Below are 20,462 nucleotides of genomic sequence, written 5' to 3'. Positions count from 1 at the left end.
CAGTTGTCCATAACTACAGTTCCAGGGGATCATCTGACCTCTATAGGCATCAGGCCTGAACATAGTACACAGACATACATGCATGCAAAAACCTGGACACTTAAAATAAAGTTTAAGCTATAGAAGCTGCTAATTACCAGATGTATACATCTGTTATATATACTTACTGTCACACCTGACACATTTAAAGTGACTAGGACTTAAAAACCAGGAGCACTGCCAACTGTCTCCTACATCACTGGGATTTGTTTCCAGCCTTAATTCTTCTTAAGTTGATGCATAAATCTTGTACATATTTGAAAAATTATTAGTTAATTTACTGAGGTAAAGTCCCACTGTGCAGTCCAAGCTGGCCTGGACTTGAGATGTAGCCCAGGCTAGCCATGAATTCTACACTGGCTCTTCCTTCCAAATGCTGAGAATTCAGACATGTACCATCATGCTTGGAACTGGTTTGGGCAAACATGTTGTATGATGTCCAAATTAGGATAAGCATGGACGTTAAGCCTTTGTAGTTTCTTTTATAGTGGAAAAATCTTAAATCTTTTCATGGCATTTTATAAGTGCACTGTACATGGTTTGTGTTGTAGTTATTTTGCACTCCAGGACATCTATGCCTCAAAATGGAGCTCAGTGACCATTGATGAGCCTTTTCCCTCCACTCAACCCTTCTCCGCCTCTCCTTTCCACCATTCTAGCCGGCTCCTATAAGTCCTGATAGTTTCTAACATAGGCAGCATCCTTGTCTGTTATGCACTGTATTTTTAATTTGTATCTTAGGGAAACTACAAATTTGCTAGGATTAACATTATGATGTTAATAACCAGAGAAACAACATTTTTCCCCTGAGCCTTGGAAAATTATTAACATAACCCTAAATTTAGAACTATACTTCATATGAGGTGGTTTGGGAATTGTTTGTGCTGTGCTGTGTTCTGTGTACTGTTCTGTGCTCTGTGTGCTGTGCTGTGTGCTCTGTACTGAGTTCTGTGCTCTGTGTGCTGTGCTGTGTGCTCTGTACTGAGTTCTGTGCCCTGTGTGCTGTGCTGTGTGCTCTGTACTGAGTTCTGTGCCTTGTGTGCTGGGCTGTGTGCTCTGTACTGAGTTCTGTGCCCTGTGTGCTGGGCTGTGCTCTGTACTGAGTTCTGTGCCCTGTGTGCTGGGCTGTGCTCTGTGTGCTGTACCGTGTACTTTGTGCTGTCCTCTGTGCCCTGTGCTGTGCTGTGTGCTGTGCTGTGCTGCACTGAGCCCAGAGCCTCTCTTACCTTAAGTGAGGTAATTTAGAGTTGCAAGATAACATACACTGGCAGCAGTGCTAATTAAATTGTTTGCCATGGGAAACTCAGTATCATCCAGTGTTTCTTTTTTCTTTTTAGGTTTTTCGAGACAAGGTTTTTCTGTGTAGCCCTGTCCTGGAACTCACTCTGTAGACCAGGCTGGCCTCGAACTCAGAAATCCTCCTGCCTCTGCCTCCCAAGTGCTGGGATTAAAGGCTTGTGTCACCACTGCTCTGCTCATCCACTTTTTCTTAAGACAAAAGACAACTTTGCCCCCTTTTGAATCCTAAACAAAGGATACATGTGTCCTTTTTTTCTCTGCGCTGTCAGTGTTTATTGGCATTCATGAAAGGAGAAAAACTAATAAACACTGAGTGTCAGACGCCGTTGACTAATGCTTCGTGTGGTTTTCATGTTGGCTTCTGTGGCACTGTTCTAATTTGTCTTTGTGGCGTGGGTTGGTTTTTTCTCTCTCCTGTTTTGGTCCTTTCTCTTAGCTTCCATCTACAGATGTCAGTGGAGGCGTCATTTGTAAGCTTTGGTCTTTTTACTCTTCTGTTTCCTCTGAGATTCATCCCTGTTGATTTTAGCTGTCTCCAGTGAGTTTGCAGAAGAACAGTTTAGCCCTACTATTACAGTCCAGAAATAACCAGCCGACAACTGTCCCAGCAGCTTTGAAAGACTGAGGATCATCTTTTCAGGATGATTTCTCATTTTCTGATTTCCAAGCTTGGGAAATTTCTTCTCACTTTTCCCTATACACCTGATTTGTCCTCAGAAGTATTTGCTTGGTTCTTTGCTAGTTCCAGAGTTTGTCCCTTTGCAGACACTGTAGCCCGTAATTCTGTGTGCAGTCTTGCCTTCTGTTCCTTCAGGCCTAATTCAAATCTTCAGTCACTTACCTTTTCCCTTGGGTGGCTTTTGTGTTTACTCAGGTTCTCATTAGTGACTCTTACCTACTCAGATTAGTAAAGCACTCTTTATTGAATGTCTGCATGAGTAAGGGGAGACCGGGAACCTTTAGAACTAGCTAAATCCAGTGGAACAAGATTTGTAACAAGTCATTTCAACAATACCTTCAAATTGTTCACAGTAAGGGGCTGGTGAGATGGCTCAGCGGGTAAGACCATCGCCTGCTCTTCTGAAGGTCATGAGTTCAAATCCCAGCAACCACATGGTGGCTCACAACCACCCATAAGGAAATCTGGTGCCTTCTTCTGGTGTGTCTGAAGACAGTTACAGTGTACTCATTTATAATAATAAATAATCTTTAAAAAATATTGTTACAGTAATAATGACTGACCTTGGGAGTCTGAATATGTGGTTGTTTTAAAAAATTATCCACTCTCAGAACTTACTGATATTGCCAAGTCTACAGAGACAAGAACTATCCTAAACTTATAGTAGAGGGTTTTTAATAATTATCTTTTCTTCTGCCAAACTCAGTTCCTGTTCCAGATGCAGAGCTTTGAAATCTTTGACTACTCTATTTCACACTTTCTCTTGACTTCCTGCCATGAACGATGAGAATTTAGTCCTCTGTGTTTCCATTTCACACATAAATATACGTTTTCTTCCTCACACTTAACAAAAATATTCAGTATTCATGTTACAGTGATGTTTATTGCAAATTGGGGTACTGCATATCTAAAATGTTCTAGAGAGCCACAGAGATTCCAAAAATGGACTCTGTAAGATTGCAGGTAACGTACTCTTGTGCTTTTGGTTTATTTTATGTGTGTGGGTGTTTGGTCTGCATGTGTATCTGTGCATATCTCAGGGATTTCGTCTTAACAAATACATAGCAAGTAATGCTGTAATGGAATAGCACAGATACACAGAAGCACGAGGTAGCCTCTGCTAATCGGCGTAGCTGTGGTAGGCATTGTCTTCAATAGTTTGTACTTTCTAGCATCCAGCCCTGTACAGTGAGAAGTAACCTTTAGGTTGATAACCAAACCACTGCAAAACTTTCAGGGGAGGGGGACACTAGGATTACTCAGAAATATACAGATTAAATCTGCAGAACAGACTTCAAGTTCATTTTAAGAAAAACTAACATTTAAAAAAGAAAAACAGGCTGGAGCGATGGCTCAATGGTTAAGAGCACCAGCTGCTCTTCCAGAGGTTCTGAGTTCAAATCCCAGCAACCACATGGTGGCTCACAACCATCTGTAATGAGATCTAATGCCCTCTTCTGGAGTGTCTGAAGAGAGCAATGGTATACTCATATACATAAAATAAATAAATCTTTTTTTAAAAAAAACTAACATTTTATGCCTCAGTTTAGAGTTTTTCAAAGGCATTGGCATGTGGGGTTTCATGTCACTCTCCTGGCTTTCTGAGTTGTGGCTGGGCTGTATACACCATGCCCACTGCAGATCGGTCTCTCAGGCTTTCCAGTGGCACACGCCTGCTAGCGGCTGCCTATCCAAAGTACACTGAGATGCTTTGGAGAGCATGGCAGTGCCTCGTATGAAAGCCTTGAACATCATGAGCCAACTCACTTGAAAAAATAAAAATGCTCTTTCTGCTTAGATTTTTGAGATTAAAGTTTCAATTTACCTGGGGTTTGTTTGTTTGTTTGTTTGTTTTTGATAAAAAGGAATGTTTCAAACTGAAAACTTTCAGGTCCATCATTTTACTGATCTTCCACACTGCAGACAGAGCACTCACTACACTTAAGGAAGTGGTATCGCCCGGCCCAAACCCTAGTGGTTTCTTAGTGAGACACCACAGTAGTAGTTTGGCACTGATGGCACTGGCAGTGACTCAGCTTAGACAACGTTCTGGGAACAGTACCAGCACAGAGACCTTCCCACCCAAGTTCATCATTGATGATTTGGTTATCGGTTTTATTTATCTTTTAAATTCTGTCTCCCCTCTGCTTATAGGTTTGTAAAAGAATGGACTTGGTCTGTCAGAGAATGTTGAATCAGGGGTTTCTGAAAGTGGAGAGGTACCATAACCTATGTCAGAAGCAAGTTAAAGCACAACTGCCGAGGTATGTTGTAGGTAGCATCGGCCTGGACTCTTACGGCGGCAGGGTGGGCTTGCCTGATGAACTTTGCTTTTTTTGGTTTTTGGTTTGTTTTTTTTTAAGCACAGATTTTTCATATATAAGTTTCAACTCTTTATAGCAAAGGACATCCAATCACAATAAATGCTATCTGTCATCTGTTCTTATTGCCATTTTGTTCAACATTTTATTGGTTGTTGTAGCTAGCACAAGAATGTCCCTAAGTGTCCATCAGTGCCAGTATGACATGTTCTTGGATACAGGTACACTGATAATGTATTGTTAGAGGCAGTAAGTTCAGCAGGCATAATAGGTTACAATGCACAAAGATCGGCTAGAAGTACCCTAAAAATGAATAATCTTCCCGGGCAGTGGTGACCCACGTCCTGAGGAGGCTGAGCCAGAAGAATTCTTGAGTTTGAGTCTAGCCTGGTCTACAGAGCAAGTTCCAGGACAGCCAAGGCCACACAGAAAAACCTTGTCTCAAATTTTTAAAAAAGAAGGCTGGAGAGATGGCTCAGAAATTAAGAATATTTGTTCTTAACTTGTCCAACCTGAGTTGGATTTCTAATATCCAAAAGCAGCTCATCATTGTCCATAACTTGAGTTGTAGGGAATTCCACCCTTTCCCCTGACCTCACAGACACCCATAACATAAATCTTTACAAAAGAAATAAGAATCATAGACCAGGGTGGAGGTGGTGCACACCTTTAATCCCAACACTTGGGAGGTAGAGGCAGGTGAATCTCTGTGAGTTTGAGGCCAGCCTGGTCTACATAATGATTTCCAGGATAGTCAGGATTCTGTACATAGACACTGTCTTGGGGGTGGGGTACACATCTATAACCTTAGTACTTTGTAGAAACAAAAGGATCAGGAATTCAAGGCCAGCCCTAAGTAAGCAAATTTGAGGCCAGCCTGGGCTACATGAAACCCTGTCTTTAAAAGAGAAAGAAAGAGGGAGTCTGGAGAGATGGTTCAGCAATTAAGAACATTAATTGTTCTTCCAAAGGATCCAGGCTCAATTTCTAACACCCTCATGGCAGCTCACAACTTCCTCTAATTCCAATTCTGGGCAATCTGATGCCCTCACAGACATATGTAGGCAGAATATCAATGTACATAAAAATAAATGTAAATAAATTATTTTGAAAAAGAAAAGAAAGAATCTCAAACAAAATGAAGGAAAATAAGAGAAGAGAAAATAAATAAATAAATAAATAAATAAATAAATAAGTATAAATGGCATGTATGTTTGTGGACTGGAAGATTTTATATTGTTATTGTAACAGTGTTCCTCGGGTCTATCTGTAATACTATACAGTACTGGGCAAATGTAATCTCTATACATACATATATTTTAGAATTTGGACAGCTAATCTTAAAATTACTGTGGAAATATAAGAGACCCAAAATAACTAACACAGTTTTGAGTAGTAGTGTTAGAAGGCTAATACTTCCAGATTTTAAAACGTAGTACTAAGGTGCAGTGGTCAAAACAATAGAGTATAAGATCTTATGATAGATCAGTGGGATAAAATAGGGAGTCTAGAAAATAAACCCTTTGTATACTTACTTGGTTTTCAGTAAGGGTGACAAGACAGTTCAGTTGGAGAAAGAATGATGCTTTTTAAAAATTGGCCAGGCATTGTGATACATGACTTCAGTCTCAACATTTGGGAGGCAGAAGCAGGAGAAGCTCTCATGAGTTCAAAGCCAACCTGCCACATAGTAAGCTCTGGAATAGCCAAGATACACAGAGTGACCCTGTTTCAAAATAATAATAATAATAATAATAATAATAATAATAATAATAATGAAGAAGAAGAGATAGGTAGGTAGATAGATAGATAGATAGATACATACATACATACATACATACATACATACATACTTACTTACTTTGGGGCTATCAAGGTTGCTTACAAGTAAGGACCTGAGTTCTCTCCCTAAAACTCACATGATGTAAAGAGAACTGATTCCCACAGGTGCCCTATGATCTTCATATGTATACACACATACACACATACACACACACACACACACACACAGAGTAAATGTTTAAAAAAAAAAAAATGGAGCTAGAACAAAAACACGTGCATATAAAGGTCCAATACCAAACTACATAGGGAAGGGGCTGTAAGTGACTGTGCTTGTTCAAGAACCCTTAGAGAACATAATGAATGTTACAAGCACGGCTTGGGCAGCTAGGTAACATGCTACATAGCTCTGATTTCAGTACTCAAGAAACTGAGGCAGGAGAATTGGGAGCTTGAAGCCTGCCTGGGCTACAAAGCAAGTTTGTAGGCAGCCTGAGCTGTGTGCTGAGACCTGACTCAGGAAGACAGACCAGAGCCTAGAAAGTTGGCTCAGCAGCTTAGAGCACTTGTGGCCCTCGCAGAGAACCTACACTCAGTTTCTAGCAGCCACATGGCAGCTCACAAGCTTCTGTAACTCTAGTTCCAGAGGATCCAGCACTTCTGACCTCCGAGGGTATCTGGCACCCACATGGTGCACATGAAGACATGCACACAACACATCCATACACATAAAACTAAATAAATGCTTTCGTAAAAGACAAGATGGACAAAAAAAGAAGATAGCCAAATTAAAAGTTAAACAGACACCACATTAATGCAGTTTGCCCCAAGTGTGTTTTCAAGAGAAATTAAAATGTGTGTCCATACAAAAACTTGAAAGCAAGAATTGATTATAGCTCAGTGGAGCACTTGACTAGCATGTACACCTGATTGCACGCATGGTCTGGGTCTTTATTCATAGTCAAATTTAGAAACAACCCAGATGTGTACAGGGATGATGTTTGTGTATACGGAGATGCTAGTCAGCAGCGAAAAGGTCAGTGCAGCAGTGAGCTATGAACTGTAGCGAGTGTGAAAAGCCAGGCACAAAGGGCTGCCGTCACGTTCCTGCTTATTCCAGTGTTCAGAGTAAAGGCACTGTAGACACAGAAGGACACAGGCGTTCGCAGATGGGCACCTGTTGGGGTCCAGGCTTGCTTGTCATGGTGATGGTGGTGTGCTGAGTTTAGAGAATGGCAGTGGTTGTGCCCCTGTACAACTGTCTGCTCTGAGTAAGTACATACAAAAGAGGGGGTGGCATTGCTACAGGGTATGCACAGAGGCATCCTAAATAAAAAAGATACTGAATTTTACATGAGTTACTTCTGAATAAGCTCTTGGAAAAAATGGAAGTAGCCAAATCTTATGAGAAAACCAGTTATAGCATGTGTATGCATTTAATTCCTTCACTTAACTTTTTTTTTCTGAGTCCATTAATTATTGGGTTTAGTATAGCCAATAAAAAAATCTAAAGTTTCTGTGTGTGTATGTGTGTGGTGGTGGGTTCAAATCCAGGGCCTCACGGACCCTGGGCAAGTGAACTACCACTGAGCTACACTGCCAGCTGTAACTGTGTCTTCAAAGTGATTTTCTTTTCAACGTGTCTTGTTAGCGATGGTTCTTGTTTAAGATACCTGAGCATTACAGTTATGACCTAGTTCCAAATGTCTAAATTAGCATGTTGGAGTTGCTCTGTTTATGATCTTCTGATAAGCTAACATTTGTTCTATACCACTGCTTTAATGGCTGCCGTTGTTGCTTTAGGAGAGAGTCGGAAAGGAGAAACCACTCTTTAGCCCGCCATGCAGACATCCTCGCTGCGGTGGAGACGAGGCTGTCCCTGCTGAATATGACCTTCATGAAGTATGTGGATTCCAACCTCTGTTGCTTCATCCCGGGCAAGGTAAGCTGCACACCCAGAGAGCTGGGCTGCCCACACTCAACTGAGGCACACAGACATGAAAGCAGAGTTTGTGAGGTCAGAGCTACCTAACCTGCAGGAGCTTCTATTAGTAGATATATATCATTCATGTGATCCCAACATTTAAAATACTAATTATAGAATGCAAAAAAGGAGTGAAAGGCTTGTAAGGGTTCATAGTTAAGAAAACATTTTGATCTTTACAGTCAAATACCAGAATCACTGCATTGAGCAAGACAGAGACTGTGTTGCCTTCAAGATTGTTACAGTCTGGGGTAAGGTAGGGTGGAGGGTATGCTGGGTTTGATTTTTGTTTGAGAAGTGTTTTGTAATGTGAACTTAGAAGTTTTCAAATTTGACCAGAAATACTTACTTTGTGGCAATACACCAGGGCTAAGGAGTAGGCCCCTTTACCACACTAAGTATGACATTTAGTAACTAAGTGAATCTCCCTCCCGCACCACACTACATGACCTGAAACTTCTGGAAGCCGTCCTCATTGTTGAATTAAGTGTAAATTCAAGTGAGATATAGAAGCAGTGGAAATGGATTTAAAGGTCATTTTACTTCTTGATATATACTGGCAAAGGGTCCACTCAGTGCTTGAACTTATGAACACCTAATGTTACCGTTTACAGAGGCAGTGCTGTTTGCATTTTCAGATTTCAATAACATCATTCTTGGTGACCTATAATTTTATTTCAAGTCTTCCTTGTTATATCTTTACTTCTTTATATGACCCACAAGTGCTTTTGTAAGATACTATAAAAGCATAATTACCTAACAGTTTCAGGTTCAGATTACTATGCCATATCTTATCCATTTATACTCTTTGTGTGCAGCTGAAAGTCCTTTGAGCTTATGTATTTTGTCCTCTCCAGTAGACAGTTGCCACTCAAGTCTCATTTTTATTTTTTTTTATTCTTTTTTTTTTTTAATTTTTTTAATTTTTTAATTTTTGGTTTTTTTTTGAGACAAGGTTTCTCTGTGTAGCCCTGGCTGTCCTAGAACTTACTCTGTAGACCAGGCTGGCCTCGAACTCAGAAACCCGCCTGTCTCTGCCCCCCAAGTGCTGGGTTAAAGGCGTGTGCCACCACGCCCGGCAAGTCTTGTTTTTAATAATAGAAATATCTGAGACCCAGCTTCCAGTGTCCACCCATCAGAGAGCATGCAGCCGGTTGAAACGGGCTTGTGGCTGGATGGAGCGCCTGTCCACCCATCAGAGCATGCAGCCGGTTGGAGCAGGGGCGTGTGGCTGGATGGAGCGCCTGCAGAGAGTCTTGTGTGCCTGGTGTCTGCAGCTGTTGCCAGGCTTGGTACGGGCTCACGTGGCTGAAGCAGGCGTGGATGGCCTGAACAACTGCAGTGGCGTCCAGCTGATGTCCACTCCTTTTGGAAACGACTTGTTCCAAGCCAGTAGGCACTAGTAAACATGTCTTCAGGTTTGCAGATGCTCTTGAGTCGTCAGCTTGGCTAGGCAGCCCCTTGACTGGGCCTTCATTTGTTCACAGTAGAGCTCACCAGAGAGCAACTTTCTGTGACCTTCACCTTGGAGCATGGCTTTCTTCCTGGCCCCTTTCTTACCGTTGCTATTCTGTGCGTTTAGGAAGCACGCGCTCATTGTCAGAGCACCTTCGCATGTGTTCCCTCCTTGCATTCCCACAGCCGCAAATGGAAGATGGGACAGATTGTTCTGACTCATGGGCAAGAGACCTGAGGCCTAACCTGACTCCAGCGTGTGGTCTCTCACCCAGCCGCTGCTTGCTTCTGGCTTTCTTCACTACAGCCCGTGGCTGCACAAGGGCTTTTCCCTCCAGCAAATTAGTACTTGACTGGAAAGAACCAAAAATTTTTATCTTTATTTTTATTCAGATACATGTGTTATTATACGTGGATTTTTTTTTTGTTTCTTAAAATGACCTTCTTTAATAGCTTATGTTTTGTCTAAAACAACAGCATGTATACTCAATAATTGTTTTTTTTAATATGTTGCTATTTTTATATTTCTTACTAAAATAGCTAATTTAAGCCAGGCATGGTGGTATACACCTTTAATCCATCAGTGGAGATGCAGGGGCAGGCAGATCTCCTGAGTTCAAGGACAGCCATGTCTACTCAGAAAAACCCTGCCTCGAAAAACCAAAACAAACAAAAAGCAGTTAAAGAAAAGTAACTTAACAAGCTTAGTAGTATTTAGATTGCTTCATAACCCATTCACTTTTTAAGGATCTCTTATTTTTAAGTGTAACTGTAAGACTCTGTGAGACCCTCAGAGAGTCTTAGCCCAAATGCGCTACCGCTGCCGCACAAATCACAGCTTGACAACAGATCGCTGCAATAACATGAGGTTTATTGATCCAACGTGCGTGGCCGATGCACGTGGGGTTGCTCATCCTGGTAGGAAGAGGCGACCCCAAACTCAGAAAGCACACATCTTTTATACTTTACAGAGGCAACAGGGCTAGTTGGTTTATTCTAATTGGTGCAATGTCAAACAAAAGATTTTTTCAGGCATTGGTTGGCTTGCTCAAGGGACTTGCTCATTGTTTTTGGCTTCATTGCCTCCTTTACCTAACTCTTATACCTGGCAAGACCCTGGAACAAGTCATGCTGGAAAGTCCTGAAATTTTTGTAAGGTCAGGGTGTTCTTAGACCCCAGTACAGGGAGGGGTAGAGCATCTAATCTTGTTCTTACAGGTTAGGTTCTGGTCAACTTTTAGTTCAGCCCAGCCCTCCTGACCTTTAAAAACTTTGTTTTTCTTATACAAGCAGATGTTTCTACTATAGGTAGTTTTGGCTTATTATTTCTTTCTCAGAAGTCTTGTTTTTACCTTTATTTCTATATTCCCAGAACCCTGTTTTTCATTTTATTACTTCATAACCACATATTCTTTTCAAAATAACAGAATATAGCATTTAATTTCCAGATGCTGAACTCAGAACTTTATGTTCTCTGCATTACTCTACCCAATCCTTGAGATAAAGAAACAGAGAGAAAGGTTCATTCTAACTCCTAAATTACAGTTTCTGTCTATGGCTGCTTGGCTCTGCTGTGTAGTACAACACTGTGAGAGCGTGGACTACGAAGGCATTGTGTGGGGGAAGTAAATTGGAGACTATCTTCAGAGAGGGGTCACAGTAGCCCCTTCTGGAATGGATACACACCTAATAAAAGACTTAAGCCATTCCACTCACCTTTTAAAAAGTTTTACTATTTGTAACACCTGAGGACCAAGCCTTTCACAGGAGGAGGGCCTCTGGAAGTCACTCTAGATAGAAGCATTGATAAACATTCTAACGAATTCTCTTCTTTTTTTTTTTTTTAAAGATTTATTTATTATTTATTATTTATTTATTATTAGTACACTGTAGCTGTCTTCAGATGCACCAGAAGAGGGCATCAGATCTCATTATGGGTGGTTGTGAGCCACCATGTGGTTGCTGGGATTTGAACTCATGACCTTTAGAAGAACAATCAGTGCTCTTACCTGCTGAGCCATCTCACCAGCACCACGAATTCTCTTCTTAACATGTAATCTTGGCTTAGTATATGATTTCTTGCTCCCAAGATTACATTCCTTTACATTACTAGAATTATCCATTTCGATGAAAGTGAGCTGTCCAATCAACACTTTATTAAGTTGCTTAAGGAAGAAAAGAACAGTGTAATTTAAATTAGGTTGCCAGACAGCACAATATTGGGACTTCAGCACTGAGGAACTCATGCAAGGATTAAAAAACATACACCACTAAGTGAGATAAGAAAAGTTATTCAGGGCCGGGCAGTGGTGGCACACACCTTTAATCCCAGCACTTGGGAGGCAGAGACAGGCAGATTTCTAAGTTCGAGGCCGGTATGTTACTCTGAAGTCATGCAAACATCTGTTACGATAGCCCACTTGAGGACTGCTGTCCTGCTGCATCTCAAAGGAATTATTTGTTTTGTTTTGTTTTTGTTATTGCTGCTTGTTTTTTTTGACTGACTGACTCTTCATGGTCTCCTTGCTTTAGCCTTGGAGTGCTAGGTCACGAGTGTGCCCCCAGACTCCAAACCAGTTTATGAGACATGATCAGATTGCTCTGAAAACGAACTAAGTTCTTGAAGGTTTTTTTTTGGTTTTTTGTTTTTGTTGTTTTTTTTTTTTTTTTCAAATTTAAGACCAAACATGGGACTCACACCTTTAAATCACAGTAGTTGGGAGGCAAAGGCAAGCAGATGGCTGCGAGAAGATCAGCCTAGCCTATAAAAGTTTCAGGCCAGCTATGATTGCGTAGTGAGACTCTCTCTCAAAACAATCAGGCACCCACGTGGCAGTTCCCAGCTGTCTATAACTCTGGTTGCAGGGGACCTAACACGCTCACACAGACATACATGCAGGCAAAACACCAATGCACAAAAAATATTTTTTTAATAAATTTTAATTTGTAGAATGTTTTGGCTGCATGTATGTTTGTACCACATGCATGCAGTACCCCCACATGGGACTGAAGGGGGCATCAGAACCCAAGAATGGGAGCTACAGTCAGATGGCAGACACCATATGGCTGCTAGGAACCAAACCTTGATCTTCTGCAGGAGCAGCAGTGTTGTTAACTACTCAGCCATCTCTCCACCCTGAACTACATTTTAAATGTGGTAAATGTTGCACTCTCTCCGCATGTGCCTTTTCTGCTGCCTGGCTGAGTGGACAAAGCATGCAGCTCTGCCACACAGGGTTTGGGTTTTGGTTTTGGTTTTGGTTGTCTTTCATCATACCCTCTATTTTTTACTGTTAGACAGAGGAAGACAAACATTTGAGATTTTACTGAAAAATGGATTATCCAATAGCACTAAAATCTCTGTATACTAAGGTTTGAAAATGTGACCTTTCCTAATGAAAACTTATATGCAAAAAGATACTTCCTTATGTGTAGAGAACTAAATAGAATAAAACTAAAAATGTTTCACAGTTTAGTTTACAAATGTGAATTTCTACCTGTTAGCATTCCCTTTGGTATGCTATGAAAACATTAATGATCTACTATTTGTTTTGGTTGTTGGTTTTGGTTTTTATTTTGACAACAGGGTCTCACTGTGTAGCTCTGGCTAGCCTCAAACTCGTAAAGATCTGCCTGCCTCTACCTCTGGACTACTGAGATTAAAGCTAGGCCACCATGCCCAGCTAGTGTTTGTTTATAAGAGCATACCGTAGAAAAAATGCCTGGACTATAGTAGCATGTTAACTGCCGTCTTATCACCTCTTCGTTATTCTATCTGCCTGACTCAGCTCCATTTCTTTACTTTTCCTTGTTTTGTTGCATTCATTCATTTGTGCTTTTTCAAACAGGATCTCACTATGTATCTTAGATTGGCTCTAAACTCGTGGGCTTCGTGCCTTAGACCTCTGAACACTGGGCTTCAGGCTTGGGCTGCCACACCTGACCACACTGTTCAGTCAGGTGTTGCTAAGCCTTCTCTCTTCTGCTTTCACCTGTTTGCTCCAAGTTTACCTATTGCTCTTCTCATGCTCTTCAGTAGACTGCCCCATTCTCTAAGCAGGTCCGAGCTCTCTGCCTTCTGTGTCTCACACGTTACATGGAACTCACTGTAATCCGTCTGGTGTATGCTTGTTATATGAATCATTCACAGATTTACTGCTGGGTAGGCTCTGTCTTTCCACACCTGCATGAAATAAACAGTCAGTTTAGACCAAACATGCTACAAATATTAGTCTACCAATAAGTGTACAGACATAATATCTAGAGATTTAGTCATAAAACTGAGGACACCTGATTAAACGTACAAGAAGCACGTATAAGAATTGCATATTTTGAGAAGTTACTCTTGGTGGTCATCTTGTTAACTCTTGAATTTGTGTTCAAAGCAACCAGCCCTCTAAAACCGATGTTCTTAATTTGAACATAGCACTGGAGCTTGCCCCAAACAGTTTCATCTGGCAATATTAAACAGTACAAATATATGATTATTGTTGTCCCTTATTTAGTTAATACTTAGAAGTAGCTGGCATGCACCAGTCATTGCGGAGCTCTCTGTATCCAGAAGTGAACTGGCCATAATCTCTTCTGTTAGCTTTTATGTTATGAAGAAGACAGATTAACAAAAAGGTGTGTTTACAGTGTGTAGTGTTCTGAAGAGAAAATAAAAACTTTGATGAAGCCAGGAGGTGCTGGCACACGCCTTTGATCCAGTACTCGGGAGGCAAAGGCAGATAGATAGCTGGGAGTTGGGGGCCAGCCTGGTCTACAGAGGTCCAGGACAACCAGGGCTACACAGAGAAACCCTGTCTCGCAACAGAAAAACAAACAAAAGTTTGATAAGGATGTTAAAGTTAAACTGGAAGAATGTTCAGAGATGTAAATGTTATGGAAAAGATATATAAGGAAAACATTCTAGAAAAGGGATCAAAAGACCAGAATATACAAAAGCCTGGGGGCAAATTAAGGCAGAGGGTATGACTTAGTTTCACAGAGCTAGATATAATATGTTAGCTCTTGAGACGGCATAAAAGCAAACAGAAAACCCAAAACTCAATCAACTGTTGCAGTGTTTTTCTTACTTATAACCCACATGTACAACTTGGACACAAAATAAAGTGACTCATTGAACCTAGCCCAAGCATGTGAAGCAGTAGTCAGCATGGACAGTCTTTACAAAGCTGGACTCCTACCTTGACTCCTAAAATTCTTCTATATATACTATTTGAATGCATTCAAGATATGCAGGGTCCATGTGTGTAGACTGGTAACTATTGCAGAAGGATGTGAGAACCTAGCTGCTTCCTAATGGTTTCTGTATAGTTGTAGCTAGTCCTCCATTTGTAGGCTTTAGACAAGCCATGCCAGCTGACCTTCAAGTTTCCCCTCAGTCCTGTCTCCTCATTCCTTCTCAGAGATGTCAAAGCAAGTTTCCCTGTGTCCCTTCCTCTTCTTCCCCCTCTTTTTTCCCTTGCGGTTCCTATTTAGCCTTGGGGGGAGGGGTTGTTGTTATTGTTTGTTTTGTTTTTCTCCCAAATCTCACTCATAAGAATAAGAATCTTGTTGTTATTGAGACAGAATCCCACTATCCAGCCCTCACCAACCTGAAACTTGTATAGAGGGAAGGCTGGTCTCAGCCTCAGAGATTCACCTGCCGATGCCTCCTGAGAGCTGAGATGAATGGTGTGCACCCCATGCCTGGCTAAGAATGAGAATCGTAGCATCCCTGTTCACTGGTTTTACACCAGTGCTTTGAAACGTAGTGGAAATACTTGTGTTTATTTTAAACTGTGCTTGCATAATTAGTCCAAGAAAAGGAACTCCATTTTACTATGCACTGGCTTTCTAGCAAAGTACTTGAATAACCTCCTGAAAAGGTTAATTTTCTTCTAACATGAGCCCTGAATGGAATGGTGATGGCAGAGGAACACAGTGCTGGCCGTTGGGTTCTGGGTTGCACCCGTGATGCCCAGGCCCTTATGTTCTCCCTTTGTGGGCCCAGGCCCTGAGTGCTGTTCCCTGCTGGCACTACCCCATCTGCAGTTTGTCTCACCACAGTATGCCTCACTTCCCATTAGGTCTGCCTGGTCCTCCCCTCCACCTCATTCAGTTCCTTTCAGTCCTTGCCCACAACACTGGCCGTATTGGTGAAGTCATCTTTCTACAAAGGACTGTCCCCTTGAACTAAGTCTAGAAAACAGGCAGGGCCCTCACCCTCGTAATGCCTGGGTGCCATTACGCTAGACTTTGTGTTCCTTTCAACTAGTAATCTGTGTTTGTTCTCGTCAAGAAGAGAAGGTGGATTACAAGGCTGACCCCGAGTTGATAAGGGCAGTGAGAGGACTGTGTATGATACAAGGAGGGCTGAGACTGATGGCAGGGTGCTTTGCAGGATAGTCCCAGGCTCATGAGAGAAAGTCCTATTGCGATAGACATTGTCTGGACTGTGGTCTTCAAAGATGTGAATCACTGTTTCTGGGTCTGTGTTAAAGCCACCGAAGTGTGAACAGTACTCTGTCGGAGAGTAAAGCGGAGAACATGTTTGGCTAAGGCCATTCGATTACTGTGCAAGTAGGAGAGGAGGAGTTAGGAACCCACGCAGCAAGCACGCGTCTCTTCTCCATGCATGGCCTTCAGCTTCCTCATTGCAGTTGTCACTAAACTAGAAAAGCACATTCTGCTGCCCTCTGGTCATGATGAGACAGCGTGGTCTGAAAACTCATTCTAAGCTGTGTGAGCTCTTAGAGAAACAGAGTTTTAAGGGAGGGAGCATGTGGGGACAGTGCACAAGAAAAAGAGGAATGAGACTGGTTCCTAGGGCTTGGGGGCAGTGCACAAGAGAAAGAGGAATGAGACTGGTTCCCAGGGCTTGGGGACAGAATTGCATTTGGAGGGCAGGCTTGTGTCATCCCCACCCCTACTCCAGGTAGATTGAATGTCTAGCTAATTCTCTAGTTTCCTTAGCAGTCCATGCGGCTCTTGTATTGTGTGTATTCATGTGTCTCCCAAATGCTCTGGTTCACTTCGGGGCAGGTTGTTTCTTCTTTCTTTTGACTCTAGCTTTAGCACAGTACCCTGCAACAGTAAAGATGCTTACTAAGTCTAAGCATAAAATATTGTAGGAAGTCCAGAAGCCTGGGCTGTGGATTCTCCATGACGAGTTTACAGGAGTTAAAGTGCTCTATATGTCTTCGCAGCAACTATTAGATGACTTTACTATTTAGCTAATCTCTTTTTTTAAACTTCAAAAAATACTAATGAGAATTCATATTGTAGGTGATTGATGAGATTTACCGTGTATTGAGATATGTCAATTCTACCAGAGCCCCTCAGCGAGCTCATGAAGTACTGCAGGAGTTACGGGATATCTCTTCCATGGCAATGGAGTACTTTGATGAGAAGATTGTTCCAATTTTGAAGAGGAAATTGCCAGGATCAGATGTGTCTGGAAGACTCATGGGCTCTCCTCCAGGTACAGTTTTGTTTGTTTGTTTGGCTTTGTTTTTGCTTTTTCAGACAGGGTCTCTGTGTGTATTTGTAGCCCAAGCTGGCCTCAGTCTCCCTGTGTAGCCTGTGTTGGCCTTCGCCTCTCGGGTGCTGAGAACATGGCTGTGCTCCACCAGCACAGCGGCTCTCCTCCGGGTGCCCCCTGACTCCGTGGCTTTCCTCTGGGTGCACCCTGACTCCGTCTTCAGTTTCTAATAGCCATCATGTATACCGTCCTAGACCCTATCTTAACTACATTTGGTTGGGCTGGTACTGAGAATGCTTTGTCCATGTCTGGCTATAAGGCTCCTCCCCCAGCTTCCCGCTTCTTGGGTTCTGGATGAATTATGCCCTCTAGACCCATTTCATGCTGACTCTTTGCAAGTGACCACAACTGCTGACTTAAAGTGAGTTTTCTATTGTAATAAACCCAAGAACCTAAAGTAAGCTGAACGACATGTCCCCAGTAGGAAACAGGACTGATTAGCCCTTTTAAATGCTTCCTCCACAGTTCCCGGACCATCCGCAGCCCTGACAACAATGCAGCTCTTCTCCAAGCAAAACCCGTCCAGACAAGAGGTTACCAAACTGCAGCAGCAGGTCAGAACCAATGGTGCTGGCGTGACTGTCCTCAGGCGGGAGATTTCTGAGCTTCGCACCAAAGTGCAAGAGCAGCAGAAACAGCTTCAAGACCAAGACCAGAAACTGCTAGAGCAAACCCAGATCATAGGGGAACAGAACGCACGGCTGGCAGAGCTGGAACGCAAGCTCCGAGAAGTCATGGAAAGTGCAGTAGGAACATCCTCGGGGTCTGGGCAGAGTGATGAGTCTCCTAGGAAACGGAGGAAGGCGACAGAAGCCATAGACTCTCTTAGGAAATCCAAACGACTTCGGAATAGAAAGTAAAGTGGAATATGGCCCTCGCTCCAGAGGAAGACGTCTGTGGCTGAGTCTAAGCAGTCACTCCTGTCGGGATGTTGGAGCAACATGGCATCCCTTAGGTTCCAGGCGATCAGACACAACTTACACTTGGCTCTTGTGGTTGGCATCCTTTGTGCTTCTCTGGTGGAGCTGATGCACAAAACCTCTTACCTTGCAATAGATTTGTACTAACCGTGCCCATTCTATCACGTTTGGGGGCTAACCTTGTTCCTGTGCAGGTGATGTGTTAAGTTTATTTGTTTCTGCATATATGCACATTACATAAGGATTTTAAACAAACCCATTCTTGAAGACTAAAAGTTAAATTTAATACATAAAATGTCCTGTTCACTTGAAAGAAAAAAATCTACTTTTTAAATGGACACTATCTTATTTTTTTTTTTTTTAAAGTTGACTTTTTGTTTGTTCTAAGTGACCTTTGTCTGGAATGTCTGAGACGCGGTTCATGCTTTGGTATTGAAGCGATGGGTGACGGGAAGGACTGAGAGTGTTTTGGCTGTAGAGGGGTTCTACAGTAGCCACTATTTTTATAAACTACTGGCAAGGGGTGTTTGCAGGCATTAGATACATGCTTTCAGTTTTCTTTGGGGCCATGTCCTCCGCTTGCATGGATGGATGCATGCATTGCCTAGTCAGCACACTTCACACAGCTCCTGCACTGGGGTTGATCTTGAACCTCTAGACTTCTCCACATGTTAGAGCTGTGCCGTCATTGATTTAAGCACTCAGCAGTTTTCCTCCCCAGCAGCTTACCTACAGGGGGAGAACTGTCAGTCCATTTGTCCTCCAGTCTTACAGGCACAAGAGCCTGTTAAAGTCTGTTGATGTATCTCTTCTCTGTAGAGTTAAGGTACACTCACTAAGACAGAACCTCAATCCTAGGCTCTCTCTATAGACAGCAGACCTCTGAGAACGAGTCACGGTCTAGCTCATCTCTGATCGTGGGTCAACCATGACTTAGTAGGGACCCAACTAAGGGAAAGTTGATTGAAGAAAATTGTACCCTGAAAACCGTTTCGTTTCTGGGCCTGACCCGAGGGAAGCTTTTGCAGACCCCTTTCAAGCTCGCCTGTAACGTGAATGGAAGCTTTAGGCCTCTTTGCACTCCTGTTTTGAGCTTGTAACTGGAAAAGCCTGTCTTGCACTGTTCGGTCTCCTGAGTGGTCACTTTTACAGCCTCCAAATTGTATAAAATGGTTCCTTCTCCCGGTTGTATATTTTGGAAGCATCCAACTATCACTGTCCTATTTTTATTTTAATTATGTACTAAATTATGTAGTTTTGTTCTTTAAAACATCTGTTGCTTTGGACTTTGTTTATTTATAGTGATGTAGGCGTAAGATAGTAAAAACTATTCCTTTCCAGGTGAAAGTTGACACCTGTGTTAATCGAAGGTTTTGGTAAATCCCACAGTGGGAGAAAAGCACAAGGTTGCCACCGTCCAACATGGCATGTTATGCACCCGTTAGGTTACTTTTACCAAGTGACACTCTCCTACCCATCTTAGTATTGTTCCTTCATGATCCTGCCCTTGGGTTCGGTTCAAGTCTCTGTCTGACTTTGAAAGTCCATCTACAATGTAGTGTGTCTTCAGTGAGAAGCCGTAACGTGGTATCCAAGTGTTTCATGGTTTGTTGGGAAGGTAATTTTAAAATAAACAGTTTCCTAAAAAGATCTGTCAGCCAAGGTCATCCATAAAGGTCCCTGTCTGGAACTCGTTTTCTCAACAGATCTCACCTTTGTAATCCTAGGATGTAGCCATCTCACCGTAGCCTTGGCGGAGGCCAGCTGAGCACTCAGCACTTGGCTTGCCAGTCTGCTGTTGTGGTAGAGGGAGACTTTGAAGCATCAGCGTACAGGCTTTCAAAGTATAATCCTTATGCATCGAAGAAAATGAGCCTCAAACTATTTCTTCGATAATTATTAAATATTTCTCCAACTACATCTAACTAGCCTAAGTATAACCTCTAGTCTTCCATGAGTTAGTGTGAGTACGTGGCTTTTATGAGCACTTAATTCAATAGTGTCAAGCAGGGAGGGTCTGCAGCGAGATCCTGTGAGCTCCTGCCCATCAGAGGGAGCTGCACATGTTGCATGACTGTAACTTTGAGAATAAAGCTCTGCGGCTCGCTTGTCTAAGCTTTACTCAGTAGCTGACACGTTAGAAGGTTGTCTTCACCATTTATTAAGACAGCTATTGGGGGGCTGTAATGCACACTCCAAATCATGCACTATTTTAATAGCTAAAACAGGCTTGCCCTGGGAAAACTTAACCATCCCCCTGCATTTCCTGGCAGAATCCTATGTGCTGTAAGTGATTTACAGCACGTTTTGTAAAGTATTCCCACCCAGAAGAGATCCCTCTGTTTGAGTGGGCCGTGCCCATGCATAGGTTTACCCACAGTCCACACTACACACAGGCATACACACATGAACAGGAGGGGAGGAGAAAGGCCCTGTCAGGCCGAGCCCTGCTCCCCCC

General features: G+C 42.4%; 1 protein-coding gene across 1 annotated transcript in view; it reads left to right on the top strand.

The window, feature by feature from the left end:
* Positions 1-19,644, top strand: part of Fbxo28 (F-box protein 28) — a 28,768-nt gene extending 9,124 nt beyond the window's left edge. Inside the window, exons 2-5 of the mRNA XM_031337194.1 lie at positions 4,172-4,281; positions 7,921-8,059; positions 16,829-17,024; positions 17,550-19,644. Of these exons, the coding sequence (XP_031193054.1) occupies positions 4,172-4,281; positions 7,921-8,059; positions 16,829-17,024; positions 17,550-17,944 (840 nt within the window). The 3' untranslated portion in view covers positions 17,945-19,644. The remainder of the gene's footprint in view (positions 1-4,171; positions 4,282-7,920; positions 8,060-16,828; positions 17,025-17,549) is intronic.
* The last annotated feature ends 818 nt before the right edge of the window (positions 19,645-20,462 follow it).

This window comes from Mastomys coucha, unplaced genomic scaffold, assembly GCF_008632895.1.
Source record: "Mastomys coucha isolate ucsf_1 unplaced genomic scaffold, UCSF_Mcou_1 pScaffold1, whole genome shotgun sequence".
NCBI classification, from domain to species: Eukaryota; Metazoa; Chordata; class Mammalia; order Rodentia; family Muridae; genus Mastomys; species Mastomys coucha.
This window is presented reverse-complemented; position numbering and strand designations above follow the sequence as displayed.